Below are 15,531 nucleotides of genomic sequence, written 5' to 3'. Positions count from 1 at the left end.
CTTCTGCTGTCACTACGGCTGGAGCTTCACCGACACTGCCGCTTCCACAGCAGCTCCCCGGGAGCAGGCAGCCTGCAGGACGCCCTGGAAGAAAGTAGCAGTTGCCCGCCCCCAAATAAAGCCCTCTTGTGACTCTTCAGGCAGCGATTCTAACAGAGAGGGGAAGGACCACTCGGACTTCACTTCCCAGGTAACCTTGCGAGAAAAATCTAGTGTTCTCCACGTGAAGAAAGTCACTTGTAGCTTTGCTCTGAGAGGTGATATGATAACTATCTTCAAGTACCTGAAGGGCTGTCATTCAGAGGATGGTGCAGAGTTGTTTTCCATTGCCCCAGAAGGTCGGACCAGAACCAACAGGTTGAAATTAAATCAAAAGAGTTTTTGGCTAATCATTAGGAAGAACTTCCTGACAGTTAAGCGGTCCCTCAGTGAAACAGGCTTCCTTGGGAGGTGGAGGCTCTCCTTCTTTGGAGGTTTTTAAGCAGAGGCTAGATCGCGTCTGACAGCAATGCTGATTCTATGAACCTATGCAGATCATACATGCCTAGGGTAATGCCAATCGCCACTTTGGGGTTCGGATGTAATTTTCCCTGGGCCAGTTTGGCTAGGGATCCTGATGGTGTTTTGTCATCTTCTGGTCATGGAGCAGGGGGTCACTGTGTGTGTGTGGAGGGGGGGGGAGTTTTGAATTTCCTGCACTGTACAGGGGGTTGGACTAGATGACCTTGGAGGCTTGTAGTCCATCTATTTCTATGTCATTGGTCTGTCATATTTCTAAGTCATTAGTTTATGTTATATGTCAGGGATCACCATTCCCACTTGTATCTGACAAAGGGAGTTTGACCTTCAAAAGCTTTATAACCTGGAAATCTTGTTGCTCTTTCATGTGCTACTGGAATCTATGTCATTGGTAAGCATTATCTCTGAGCACCAGTTAGCTCACATGGTTTCTCAAAATATTCATACCATAGGCAGATTTTCCTATTAAGTCATTTCCAAAGTCACCAAAGATTCTTACCTCCCCAAGTCCCAGATTCTCAAAGGTGAAGTATGTCTGCAGCATGCTGTTCCTGTCACAAACGAACTATTAGTAAAGGAAGAAAACAAAACAAAGTTAGGCATATCTTTCTTGCTCCACCAGTAGGTATCTGATAAACATAACAGAGGGCAGTTGCCAAGACATTTGAGAGAATCAGGAATACCATACACACAGCTTTCACATCCTGATTATCAAAGGCAAAAGCACACTAACTTAAATAGGGATGCAGGTGGGGAGCAGTACAGGTCAATATACTGATATTTATTTATGAGTGAAAAATATGGAAAAGTAACACCAGCTTTAGCCTGACACTAAAATCATGCAAGTATATAAGTCATGGCAGCAAAAGGGAGGAAATTATGTCTCTAGTATTTTTTTTTAATTTTTATTTTTAGACAGAACAAATAAACAATAACAACAAAATATACAACATCAATGGTGGCAAGTCTACACGCAAGTTTCTATGGAAGGTCCTCAAATATCTAAAAATAAATCCAAATGCAATTGTCGTCTGTATGTCATGTATTCAAAGGTTGCTAAAGTTTTAAGGTCCTCAATCCACTGAACTACAGGAGGTAGGCATTGTCTTTCCAATGCTGTAATATAAGTCTTTTAACTACAGTTAAGAGCATGGAGGGTCCATTTTCTTTGACCATCACTTAGGCTTCAGGAAACAGGCTAATGGTTTAGAACTATATAAATATCTTCAAATATCAATGAGTATTCTAACACAAAATTAATATGAGTAATGACTTCCTCTCAAAAAGACTGAATACATCCAAAGCATCTGCTTAAGAAATGTGTCCTGTAATTTACAATGCCAGCAATTAGAGTCTGTACTTTATCCTTTTCTAAAAAGGTGCTGTGGTGTCCAACATACCCTGAACATATTTTTGTTGAATAAGTCACATCTTAAGATCCACAGAAGTGACAGGTATAGCATTTAAGGCATTATCCCATTGGTTTGACAAAACTGGGCAATCTAACTCCTTATTCCATTATCCCTGAGAGTCTGCATATCATATTAATTGACATCAAATATTTATAAACTGTATATAGGTTTTGTTTTCTCCATTGATTTAATAAGAGTTTCCAAAAGCAAGGAAGACACCAAAATACTCCGTATTGCAGGGTCATTTTTAAATACCAATAAATGTTTCAATTCTAAATATTGCCATTAAGCAGAAAAATGCAGAAACTCATCATCATAGTCTATCAATTATCTGTCTAGTATCATCATAACAATGCCAGTGTAAACTTAAAACAGTCCCAGCCCTCCTAGCCTTTTCCTTTAGATGACAGAAACACTGATCTGCAAAACCCATTTCAAAATGAATAGTCCAGAACCCACACACAACAGCTGAACCTCCTTCAGAATTGCAGCATCATTCACATTGTTTCCCAGTACTTTAGATGGGAAGGTTTATGCAAGCACACACAATAAATTACCAACATGGTGAAAGCCAGCATGCTCTTGTGGTTGAATGTTAGAGTAGGATCTGTGAGGCCCAGGTTAGAATCCACACTGTGCCATGGAAGTTAGGTAATCTTAGGCTGAGAGAGAGTGACTTGTCTAACCTATCTCACATAGGGTTGTTGTTGTAAGAATAAAATGGAGCAGGGTGAAATAATGTGCTAAGCTGATTTGGGGGTCCATTGTGGAGAAAAGTGGGGTAAAAATATCTAAAAGAAAATTGGAACCATCATAGTGCTCCTTCAACCTATTTAAACTTAAACTGACCATACTAAGGACTGCTTCATTTTCTTTTTTCCCATCTCTGTTATGTAAGAAAATATGAACTTTGTAATGTTTACATGGCTGCCCAAGTGTATATGGATCACAAGGCCATCTACTATACCAGCTTCATAATGTATCTACATTTCATGATTTAAAAAGGAAAGACACAGGTACAAATTAAGCTCCTTTTCCAACATAGAAATTCAAAAATAAAGTGAGAAGGGCTTCAGGTCCAGTGAGACAAGGTTCTGTAGAGTCCTGCAGTAGTTACCCATTTACAAAAATGATTGAAACAAATCCATTCACAGGCTAGCTCCAAGATCAAGCTCTACCTTCTTTGATTTGTAAGCCTAAAGGAAGTTTTACAAATGGCATTCAAAGAGTTACTCTGGGAAAGCTCAAGGAAAGCCACTTTAATATAACATTTATGTGCACTGGACAGGTGCCAGTTTAAGACCCAGATCAAAGAATTTGGTTTTCTTGTGGGTAGGCCTAAAGCACATTCTACTGACCAACAGACTGGAGGCCCAAGCGGGCTATCAAAGATGGAGATGTCAGGACACCAATACGTTCTTAAGTATAGAGCGGCACATCAATTAACCTCCAAGTTAGCAAGCAGCACTGTGGTCCGTGGCACTTAGAACTACAAAGCTAGGTGCTGAGTTTTGTCTCTTCGTTCTCTTTACCATAAGCCATTAGAAAATTGTAAAGCCAATTACCGTGGTTAGAAACATAATAGCTGCTCGGAAATCACTGAAGTGGGCAATTGGGTTTTTAAGGAGTTTTTTTGCTCTCTCCCTTGCTTAACACAGACCTTTCAGGAGAAGGTATGCAGTGTCCCTCCAGAGTCTGAACAGGTCTAAATTAGCATCAAGGTATGTCAATAGGAAAGGAAAAGTGGGTGGAGACCATCAGCACTAATCCCTAACACTCTGCAGGTACAACTTCAAGTCAGTCTGTGGTAGGGATTAGAAATTTCTCAGCAGCCTGCTCCCAAATTGCTCCTCAAGGCCACTTCCCTCCAGCTATGCCAGTTTTTCAATACACTCTTCCATCCTGCTATAGAAGAAGTTATGGAGCTCTCATAATCTGAAAGTTTAATGTTGAGATTGAAGAGTGCTTCCAATGATAAAACTATTTAATAGCAAAATTTGTATGCCATTTTGCAACAATGTGCAAAAAACAAAAAGACACATTAAGTATAACATTAAAATTTAAAAACCAAGATCAACAGCATAGCAGAATGCACAGTAATTAAAACAGAGCAGAAATAATAGGGCAGGAGCCAGGAAATAACCTCAAAGTCATCCTAAGCAGATGATTTTGGGTGCTCCCAAAAGTCAGTAAAGAGGGCAGAGCAAGGCAGATTTCACAGAAGAACTTCACAAAAGGAAGACATTCCGGGGTTCTGGAGTGACCGCAGAGAAGGCCCTACTACACACGTAAATCAATCTGGCATCCTGGTGAGACTGTATTTGGAACAGAGCCTCTCCTACTGCTTTTAAATTACAAGTAGGTTCATATGGAAATGGACACTTCAGATATCCAAACCAGCCATTACAAACTATTTATTTTAATTTCCTAGAGCATGAAAAACATTTATAATTTCAGTTTCCTGAAACTTCATTCCTGAGGAGAAAAAGGCCTAGAACACAGAGTACTTTCATGTAATTAACTACAAGAATATCTTCCTATAATGACAGCAGGAAGCATCCATAGAGGAAACAAAGAAGCAATCTAGTCATGAATAGCAAAAAAACAAAAAACAGAATTTGCATGGAAAGAGGAACAACAATTCTGTAGGGCAGCATTCTGAAATGAAATATAGATTTTAAAAATGCCATTCAGAAGAACGCCAAGGCGGGCTCTTCTTCTGTGAGACATGGTAGTACCATCATGGAAGAACAACCCATCACACCCAATAATCTTTCCCTATACAGCAGAGTCTATATTACAAATGTCACTGTTGGCCAAAAGCAATTTGTATGCAATTACCTGTGTGTCTGAATCACCAAAGAGGTGGACAGGGAGAGCAGAGGAACTATTGTGTGGGATGGCCACCCTGAGGTCCATTTGCTCATGCAGCTAGGCAAGTCAAGTGATGTTTGGTTTCAGTCTGCCTGTTATGAGAAGGAGCCCTGAGGCTGGTGGTGGCTTTTTGCAGTCTTAAACTTCACCTTTGCCATGGTGTCACTGTGCAATCCTAAGCAAAGTTATACCCTTCTAAATCCACTAAAGTCAAAGGGTTTAGATAGGTGTAACTCTAATTAGGAGTGTACTGTTAGTGACCATAGGCAAGACAGTCACTCTCAGCCTCCATCAGCAACATGAGAATAGCACTATGGACCTAACTTACAGGTTGTGCCACTTTAGGCACTGTGAAAAAATGAAATATAAATATTTTACATAAATAAATCATATAGAATTATTTCAGCAATACTGTACATGAAGTACTATAAAATACTAAATAAATGAAACAGCAACAACAAAAGACAATGGTTCACAGTGAACAGCTGCTTATTCCAGCAGCATATAAAGGTGAGAGACGTGCATACTTTGCTTGCTTCTTCTAAAGTCATTCACATTTTACTGAAGCAATTCAGAACAGGAAAGTTTATATATGTGTTCTCACAAACATATATACAAGCACTCTGTCTAGTCCTCATCTAGCTACAAATACCATATCAGAGATGACTATCCTCAGTCAGAATACCTAATTTACCCAAGTGTTAGTAGCAGAGTATAGTAGCCAAAGGCAGGTGCCAAGTCAGTTTCTCTTTAAAAAACTGTTCTGTAATTATTAAAGATATCGGTATGTTTAGTAGGCAGTGAGATGCTCTGCCTAAATGCCAAATGGGGCCATTTTGCTTTTCTAAACACTCCTTCAAGCTGGTCACAAGTCTTCTTTCTTGGTAATTATGCTAAATAGCCAGAACTATTAGTATTATTATTATATTACTGGTGTGGCAATAATAAAAGGTATATAATGAAGATAAGTGATACAATCTGGATTGTTTATAAAGCATTTTGGGAAAGATCATACACGTTCTGCAAACCCACACAATCGGGCATTTAATTTTTATCTGACCCAGGTCTGAATCCCCATTCTGCCACGGAAGCTTGCTGGGTGATGCTTGTCCTGTCACATACTCGAACAATGTAACTTCCTTTGGCTCCCCATTTGGAGAATAGTGGGGTATACTTCTCATCTCTATGGCTGGTTAGAAAAGCAGATACATGAGCAGGGATGAAAGAAGTCCAGGGGGAAAAAACTTATGGTGGAGAGCACTGATGCTAGAACTAGTATATTAATATTAAGGGTTTTTTTAGTTGCTGTTTTTAAAACTATTTTTAAGATTGTTACAGGTTTTTATAGGCTTTTAAGTTTATCATTGCTTTAATATACATTATATTTCATGATGTTTTACTTTGCTTTTTTCAATTTGATTGTAAGCTTCCACATGAAGTATTAGGTTAAGAGTGAGAAAATAAAATACTTCCAACATATTCAAAATTCTTTGAAAACTGGAACCATAGGAGCAAAACTAAATAAAATATAGTTCAAAAACTATTTATTTATTTAATTGAATTTATATTCGGCTCTCTCAGAGCGGAACACAATAGTAGATACAATAATAAAACATGACAACATAAAATATAACATCAGGTTTTGAATGTAACATTTTGGTTGTCCTGACACAGAACTGACTTGAGTGGAGCAAATTATATATTTCCCTAGATACACAGTGCACTACATGTCCAATAGAAGTACTTGCTTATACTCGCTGTTAAGAAAGATATAAATCCAGTTTGCCACTTTTCTTCTAAACATTTATGTAAATGAATCCCAAGCGCATGGAAGCACCATTCTGAAGCTGGGCACTCACATGAAGCAGCTGCCATGCACTGAACCAAAATGTTTTTCCTGCAAACCCACATTTAGATAAACTTGCAGCAGCATGAAAATAATTCAGCTAAGACTACAATAGCTTTATCACACAAAAGGACTCTTACCTGGAAGCTCCCATACAATCAAATTTAAAGCAGTGACCGCAAAAGCCAATCTAGATTAAACTGATCTAACACTAGCCAAAATGGATTTAACAATACCTTCCCCATCACAACAAGCGTTACTAAATATGAACAGATACCATAACAAATTTCCAAAATATGTAGCCATGACGTTATTATGTGTTGCAGGACCAGGGCAAATTGTTTTATTCTAAACTCTTTGCATGCAAACTCCCATTTCTCAGACATATCTCTTTAACCATTTCTCCATTCCATCCATTTTATCTCATTCCGTTCTGTTGACCAATGCTCCCCCCACCCAAACCCAGGCCTACTTTGCTCTTTACATATGGGGCTCTGTCCAATACATCCAAGCTTCAGTCCCATCCTCCTCAAACCCTCCCCCTATCCTATACTCTTTAAACTGGAAATTGTTATCCCATTTTGGAAATTATTCTATATGAAGAATCATTGAACCAAGAAACAAAGAAGCTATTACTTAGCAGAGTCCTGCAGCTGGGAGATGGGGGGTACAGCAGAGGGGGCTGACAGCAGTCTTGTTGGAACAAAGACCCTGGGTGTGGGAGGAGAATGTACTAAAGTGTCATAAATGAACAAGGGGAGGAACTGAGTACAGAAAGTGGAGACCAAAGAGAAGGACACTTTGCTTGTCTCTCTCAACCACAGAGCTACAGCAACCACACAGGTCCAAACTTGAGCAGCCTTTGAGTCCACGTCGTGGACACACTCTGGCAAGGGCGGCCACCAAAGCTGTCAAATCCTTCACCAATGTGCCCATCAATTGCTTTCAGCTCTTCTCGACCCGCACTGGCATTTTAATTACTGTTGGGTAAACTAATTTCTTCAAATGAAGGCAACTCTGCCTAATAGAATATGCAGGCTCCCTGACCTCTGACAGGCAATGACACAGGATACAAAAGGAGGCAGAGGAAAGCTTTTTTAAAAAATCAGAGCCTTATTACTCTCTATTACTCCAATTAGTTAAGCTCCAGTGCTCTGAACTGGGAGGAAAATTGCAATTAAATCAATTTTTGATGGTCTGGAAGTGGGTTACCGAACCGCCTGGCCTGTGAAACACTGATATTATAGCAGCAAAGGTCAAAGTCTTTGTCGGCACCTGTGCCCACCCCCCGCCCCCGCCTATCCTGCCTCTTCCTCCCCACTGCTCCTGTGCCCCCGTTGAAGTGAATCATTAGAACATGTCATGTCTTATCATGCCTGCTACCACCCCTACTAACTTAATCAGTGGACATCATTATAGAAGATAACTCCTGCTTTCTGAATTTAGTGCTAAGGTGACATAAACTTGCTGTCTCCCCCCTGCTGCAGAGTTATGGGGAGGGTCCCAATAGTAGCAATGCTGCAAAAGTCAAAGAGATGGAGCACAACTCAGTCAATGGCCCCCAGCACAGCCTTCACTCACCATGGAGCATTTCCAACTGTGCAAACTCATCCAGAGACAACTGGATGAAAACAGAAAATTCTTCTTTCCCAGGAAACAACTAGAGCTATCATCAGTTTAATTTTAATTTACTGATACTAAACCTGCCTCTATTTATGAAGGTTACTACTTTAAAAACACAAGACATCAAGAGGGCCTGATTAAGACTGAAAGGTCAGAATCTTTAGCAATAAAATGCTACATTTAGGATGCTGTAACAACCTCTTTGGACTCTGCCAAAAATTACATGCAACAGAAGGTGATGGTAGAATGGACTGTACCACTTGCAGTTGCAGACAGAGAATACTATTTTTTAATGCTCCCAGAGCCCGCACCTAAATAGGGGTGGTAGGGGAATAGGGTCTTTAACAATTCTTTATTTACAGAGAGTTTACCATACAAAATGTATGTACAGCCTGAACTGGTGCAATCTATTTTACTATCTCATTCAGCCTACACTGCTTCCACGTGGCTACAGTTTTCCATGTTCCTTTTGTTGCCTCTGCAAATAGCAGGGCATTCCCAGCAGCAATAAAGCATCCATACTGCAATTCTGCCCATATTTTCCTTGTCTCAATCATGTCTTATCATGCCTGCCACCACCCCTACTAACCTAATCAGTGGACATCACTGCTATACTACCACCCTGAGCAGCCAAGGGCTTTTTTGGACTAAAAAAATGGTAATTGACACTTTAGTAGTATGCCACCTTAGCGGTATGCCAGTTACTAATATGGCTACACAAATGCAATGCTGCTGTGTTTAAAGGTTGCACACGTATGGGCCAATATACTGGGTACACACTTTTTGAATGTGACACCAGCTGCATGGAATACTTATCTGGGAAAGGCATTTTTTGTGGACCAGGGTCTGCTAATTACACTGGGCTCCTTTTTCACTAACGCATAGCACAGAAATGATTTTTTGGGCTCATTAAAACAGCAAGTTCCTGTAGCGCACAGTTTATGGTGGTGATGAAGAGTGCCCTCAAGTCATAGTTGACTTATGGTGACCCCTAGCAGGGTTTTCATGGCAAGAGACTAACAGAGGTGGTTTGCCATTGCCTGCCTCTGCAACCCTGGTCTTCATTGGAGGTCTCCCAGCCAATTACTAACCAAGGCCAACCCTGCTTAACTTCTGGTGAAATCAGGCTCACCTGGGCTATTCAGGTCAGGGATAACACACAGCTTATTGCAGATCTCAAATCACACAGTCAACTTTTCCCTGGAAAAGTACAGATGATTGATTTTACAATAATTCCTGAGAGGTGGTAGTGATCAGTATGAGCTGAAACATCCCTCACACTGAAATAGGACAGTTGGAAATGCTGGAACCAGTTTCCCAATCCCTGAATTACATCTATCTATATGTCCTTAATTTTTATCTGCAAGCCACCCAACCCTTCAACTACAGCACTCACTGTCTTGTTAAGTCCAACTGAGATCTTGAAGTTAAGATGCAAAGTAGTTTTTTTGCTAATTTAGTGTTAAGGACTGGTAGTAAATGAGAAAGTCCATCACTTTAGCAGAATGGTAGACAATAAGCTTATTAGCTTCTGGTCTCAAAATCTTTACATTCATAGATCTATGCTCCTTCATCGTGCGGTTTTCATAGATCTCTGCCAGCTTTTGAGTAAACTTCTCTCTAGGCATGCCTCATAAATTGTAGACAGAAGAGTTATACAAGAACTTTGCCCCCCAAGAGATGGAGGCATTCAACATAAAAAAGTAACAAACCTTGGGCAATGTGAGAATATATTTCCAGGATTTACAGCATTTTCCTCCACAAGAGAAACCTGCAGGGAATATCAACACCACAGGCACAGAAGGATAGCAATAACTCAAGTGTGTGCTACCCCCCTACCCTGATTGGAAAACTGGCTCCTGGGAAATAGGTGTTTGCATTTCATACTAAGGAGAACATTGTGGAAATACTGAGAAAGTCATAATTCTGAAGACTAGATTAGAACAGAGATATTTTACAGCCAGCTTGGATGGAAGACAGAGCCTAGTTGTTTCATTGTTTCATGACTGGATTACTGGTTAGAATTATCCTCTTTATAGTCTTTAGCATACGTTGCTTCTGTTCATGGGAATTTGTTCCAACTCAATCTTCTTAAAGCAAGGGTGAAAACAAAGTCTCAGAGGCATGATTGCCCAAGTGCCTAAAAAAACGGTCACCTTCTAACAATCTGAAATATTTATTCAGTGCAAGCCTTCATCAAGAATGTGAAATATTTTTCTAGCCTTATAAAAATATTAAACAGACTTGAGCCTACTGTTTCACCAAGGCCAAAAACTCCACCCATAAGCATAGCATTCCTTGGTTACTCCTAACAATTCATGGATGATCAATTTATGATCGTCTTCAAGGCTGAGTTTTTGGGTTTTTTGCAGCCAATAGTCTTGTAAGAACTTTAAGTGCCAGAGCTTTAATTTTTCAAAGCATTACAAGCCTCATCATTGTAAATAAAGGATGATATCATGGTTCAGCTTTAAAATTCAAACATAAGTATTAAAATTCAGCTAGTGGTAAACTGTTACACTTCCTAATATAGGAAGCATACCATCAGGCAGGGTTAATTTATCTATTGGCACAAAAATGTTCTCAAGGCAGTATTAAATAGTCTGTTGCCACTCTCCCTTTCCAATTAGTCCATTCCCAAATATAGAAAGCTAAGCTGTTCTGAATAGCAGAAACAGGTGACTGCCTTGAGGTAGCTTAAAACAAGAGACCCTTAACACTTCTGGTATTGTTTATTTATTTAATTTATAATTCACCTTTCTCACTGAGACTCAAGGTGGATTACACAATGTAAGTCAGCAGGATCACCGGGATATTCAATAAACAATACAATAGGGCATGCATTGCAGAAATTTGAAAAGAAGCATAAATTCAGATACAGGAATACAGAGATGAAACATTATTGAAAACAAACAAGTAATTTGAACACGACATATTAAACAACTCAGAAACTATGCACTAAGAGCATATCTACATCAACAGACAATTTGTAACGGAATGTTTATCTGTGCCTCATTAAGGCTTCCAAACTGTTCAAATTAAAAAATTAATCTTATATTCTGAGCAGCATTCAGAACTTGAAGGGAGATCTGGAAACAGTTTTCACTCCTTTTAGAAAAACTGTAGTTCAAAATAATTTATATGGTTCCTCTGCATTACTCTCCCCACCAAGATACAGAGACTTCTTTTAAGAGTTTAATGATTTCTTTTATTAAAATAAACTAATCTTTTTAATAAATCAAGATATCAAAATATAAATGCTTATTAAGATAAAACCTACAAAGATAGAACAGATAAAGGCTACAAGAATTAAGTCTCCTAACATTTTTCAATTGAATCTAAGTTCAAATCAATCAGATTTACTATGAAATGCATTGAAGTTCCCATAACACACATTACAAAAGTTTCTCAGCTAGATCTTCATGAGATTTCTTGCAACAAATACCCTGAGCTGCTATCTGGGTTAATACTTCATATGTTATCATGCTGAAATCGAAGATCTTTTTCATGTAATAGCATAGATAAACTATGGTTGGTTTGGTATTAGATTTAATTAATTATTCATATTTTCAATCATGTGCATAACTGAATTATTCAAAAAGGCTTTTTACTCAGATCAGAGGAAAGCATTATAGGGAGGAGTCTAAAATGCTTCGCTAATGAGTTAGGGACCATAGACTTCACCACTACTTTGCCTTGAATATTATCTGTTGCTCGAATATGCACTCTTATACTACTTATACTTCATGTTTATCTAATGTCAATCCTAGAATTGATTATGTTCTGTTTCAGCAATTCTTCAGCTCTGTACTGGATCCTTGCTAATGCTACATCTTTGTAAAATCCTATGACATAGTTATGGAAATGTCCTTAACACTGTATAGAAATGTCCTTGTTGCTGTTTGGAAATGTTCCCGATACTGACTGTACTAATCTCACACTATGTAATCCGCCTTGAGTCTCAGTGAGGAAGGCGGATTATAAATGACATAAATAAGTAAATAAAAAATAAACAAATTCTGCCTAGCCAAAAAGTGTCACTATGTCCAGCTGTGAGATAAGAGATATAACTCAGTAAAGATGAGCGGAAAAGTTAAGTGAGTAGATCATCATTGGTCCATTCTAACAATTAGAGAACATTTATTTGATTCTATCCAGTTTGACGAGAGAGCCAGTTTGGTGTTGTGGTTAAAAGCAACAGGACTCTAATCTGGAGAGCCAGATTTGATTCCCCCCTCCTCCACTTGAAGCCAGCTGGGTGACCTTGAGCTAGTTACAGCTCTCTGGAGCTCTCTCAGCCCCACCCACCTCACAGGGTGTTTGTTGTGGGGATAATAATAACATACTTCGTAAACCACTCTGAGTGGGCATTAAGTTGTCCTGAAGGGCAGTATATAAATCAAATGTTGTTGTTGTTCACTATTTTAAACCGGCTGTCAAATGTGAAGGAACACCTGTGTAGTTATACAACATGCTAGGGGAAAAAAACAGGGTTGCACTTACCTGTAACTGCTGTTCATTGAGGTCTTCTGTGCAGGCACACATGGGACTGCGCATTTGCAGGCCTCCCGATCAAAGGTTCTGTAGCTTTAAATTTCTCCAGAAGGCGCACGCTGCCTCCCCGTGCGCAACCGCGGCTGTTTTCCCGCCTAAACAGCCTATATTGGGAGGTGCGGTGCCCTCCACCCTCAGTTCCTCTTCTACCGCCGACCCCCAAAATAAGGAGCATCCAGCAGGGAAGGAGGGAGGGTATGTGTGCCTGCACAGAAGACCTCAATGAACAGCAGTTATAGGTAAGTGTAACCCTGTTTTCATTGTCAGTCTTCTGGTGCAGTCCCACATGGGAGATTACCAAGCTTCTTACTTGGGTGGTGGAGCCGGTTTAACGAAAAATTGATTGCAGTACTGCAGTGTCCACTGCCATCTCCTTCTGGTCGAAGACGTTCAGGGCATAATGCTTCACAAAAGTGTCCGATAATGACCATGTCGCTGCTTTCAGATGTCCTGAAGAGGAACCCCCAACAGGAGCACCATCAACATCACCTACGACTTCGTGGAATGTGTGTGGACATCCACTGGACAAGGTAAGTTGGCATGTTTATAACAGAGTAATGGCACGTACCACCCATCTAGCAATGGTCTGTGAACTGGCTTTCCTTCCCTTCCTTGGGCCCACATAACAAACAAAGAGGTGTCTATCTAGCCTAAAGCTTTTAGTGCGATCCAGATAGAACAGGATCGCCCTCCTCACATCTAGCATGTGTAAGGCCCTCTCCGCATCAGTAAAGTGGTTAGGGAAGATGATGGGTAGGGAAATGTCCTGAGGCAAATGGAACTTAGAAACAATTTTGGGCAGAAAATCCAAATTTGGCCTAAGGGTAACCCTTTCCGGGTGAATCAAGAAGGGCTGATCTGTGCAGCTAGTTCACTTACTCTTCTTGCTGATGTCATTGCCACTAGAAGAGCCACTTTCAAGGTCAGCATCTTCAAGGGGGCAATCAGCCAGGGGCTCAAAGGGTTTAGACATTAACATTGTAAGTACTAATTGCAATGACCATTGTGGAACTAGTTTCCCCACTGGGGGAAACATATTCAGCAAACCTCATAAGAATAGTTTCCAAGCATAATGAGAAAATACCGTCTTTTTATCAACAGGCTCATGAAACGCCAAAATGGCAGCTAGATACACCTTTACAGAGGAAAAGGAAAGACCTGACTTTCTGAGTTCTAATAAGAAGTCCAATACTATTGGTAAGTAGCACGTAACTGGGTGACCCCCTCTATCTGACACCCAGAGTGAGAACTTTCCGCATTTGCAAGCATAAGATGGTCTAGTAGACAGCCTATTCACATTAAGCAGTACTTCTGCCACCTCTGCTGAGAGGGGTTCTATTGCCAAAGAAGCCATGCCATCAGATTGAGTATGTTGAACACATGGTGGAACACATGTGTTCACAACAGTAGATCTGGCACCAGAGGGAATTGGTGAAAAGTCTGTTTCAGCCGCTGAAACCAAGGCTCTCTCGGCCAAAAAGGTGTCACTAGCATGGCAGATGTTCCTTCTGCCTGCATTTTGCTTACAATCCTGGCAATCAGAGGTATGGGGGGAAATGTGTACAAAAGACTCCCTGACCACACAATCTGGAATGCATCCACCAGAGAAGTGGGCTCGAGGCCTCCCTTTGAACAAAAGAGGGGAGCTTTTCTGTTTTCTCTCGTAGCAAATAAATCTATCTCGGGTCGACCCCAGTCCCGGAAGATGGGATCGAGGTATAGGTCATTGAGCAACCATTCGTGCATACCTGTGCCCACCCTGCTCAGCCTGTCTACCATGACATTTTCTGGTCCGGGTATGTGAATTGCCTGCAAGTGGACATTGTGGGCTACAGCCCACTCCTACAACATTATAGCCTCGCGACATAACGAGCGGGATGCCATTCCCCCCCGTTGATGTAGCACATTGCTGTGCAGTTGTTCGTAAGCCCAGTAACATGTTTTTCTGTGACTATATCTGAGAAGGAAATTAAGGCGTAAAACACTGCTCTCAGTTCCAACACATTAATGTGCAGGTCAAGCTCTGCAACCTCCCAAACGCCATGTGCAGTTAGGTCCCCAAAATGTGCCCCCCAACCCAGGGAGGAAGCATCAGTGTTCATGGAGACATCACAGCCGAGAATATCAAATTGAATGCCCTGTAAGAAGTTAGTGTCATTCAGCCACCAGTTCAAAGTCTTAAGCACCATCCTGGGGATTGAGAACTTCTCCTGAGAATGAAACCCCAGGCGGTAAAGAGAATTAAACCACAACTTCAATTCCCTCATACGTAATCTGGCTAATGGAGTGACAGCAGTTGTTGAGACCATAAGGCCAAGTAAGGTCTGTATTCTCTTGACAGATTGGAAACTATGTCTAAGGCAGGTCCCAATCACACCCTTCAGCTTCCAGGCCCTTTCTGATGGCTAAAAAACCCTACTTAGGAAACCATCTAATACGGCCCCTATAAATTGGATGGTTCTAGCAGAAGTGACCTTGGATTTTTTCTGATTAACTATAAGGCCTAACTCAGAGCAGGTCCTTAATGTTAGATCCACCTGTCGAAGCAGGCCGAAGCAGGCCGTGACAGAGCTGACAGTAACCAATTGTCCAAGTACGGGTATAGTGAACAACCCAGTCATGCATTTTGTGAACATTCTAGGAGCTGTGGAGAGTCCAAAGGGCAACACTTGGTACTGATAAATTGCACCAACGCATGTGAAT

At 40.6% G+C, this 15,531-nt stretch overlaps 1 protein-coding gene across 1 annotated transcript in view; it reads right to left on the bottom strand.

The window, feature by feature from the left end:
- FBXW4 (F-box and WD repeat domain containing 4) overlaps positions 1-15,531 on the bottom strand; it is a 111,718-nt gene that overhangs the window by 22,323 nt on the left and 73,864 nt on the right. The window contains exon 6 of the mRNA XM_054982370.1: positions 1,019-1,084. Coding sequence (XP_054838345.1) covers positions 1,019-1,084 — 66 coding nt within the window. The remainder of the gene's footprint in view (positions 1-1,018; positions 1,085-15,531) is intronic.

The sequence above is a fragment of the Eublepharis macularius genome, chromosome 6 (assembly GCF_028583425.1).
Source record: "Eublepharis macularius isolate TG4126 chromosome 6, MPM_Emac_v1.0, whole genome shotgun sequence".
Taxonomy (NCBI): domain Eukaryota; kingdom Metazoa; phylum Chordata; class Lepidosauria; order Squamata; family Eublepharidae; genus Eublepharis; species Eublepharis macularius.
The sequence above is the reverse complement of the archived record's forward strand: the minus strand, read 5'-3'. Positions and strand labels throughout refer to the sequence as shown.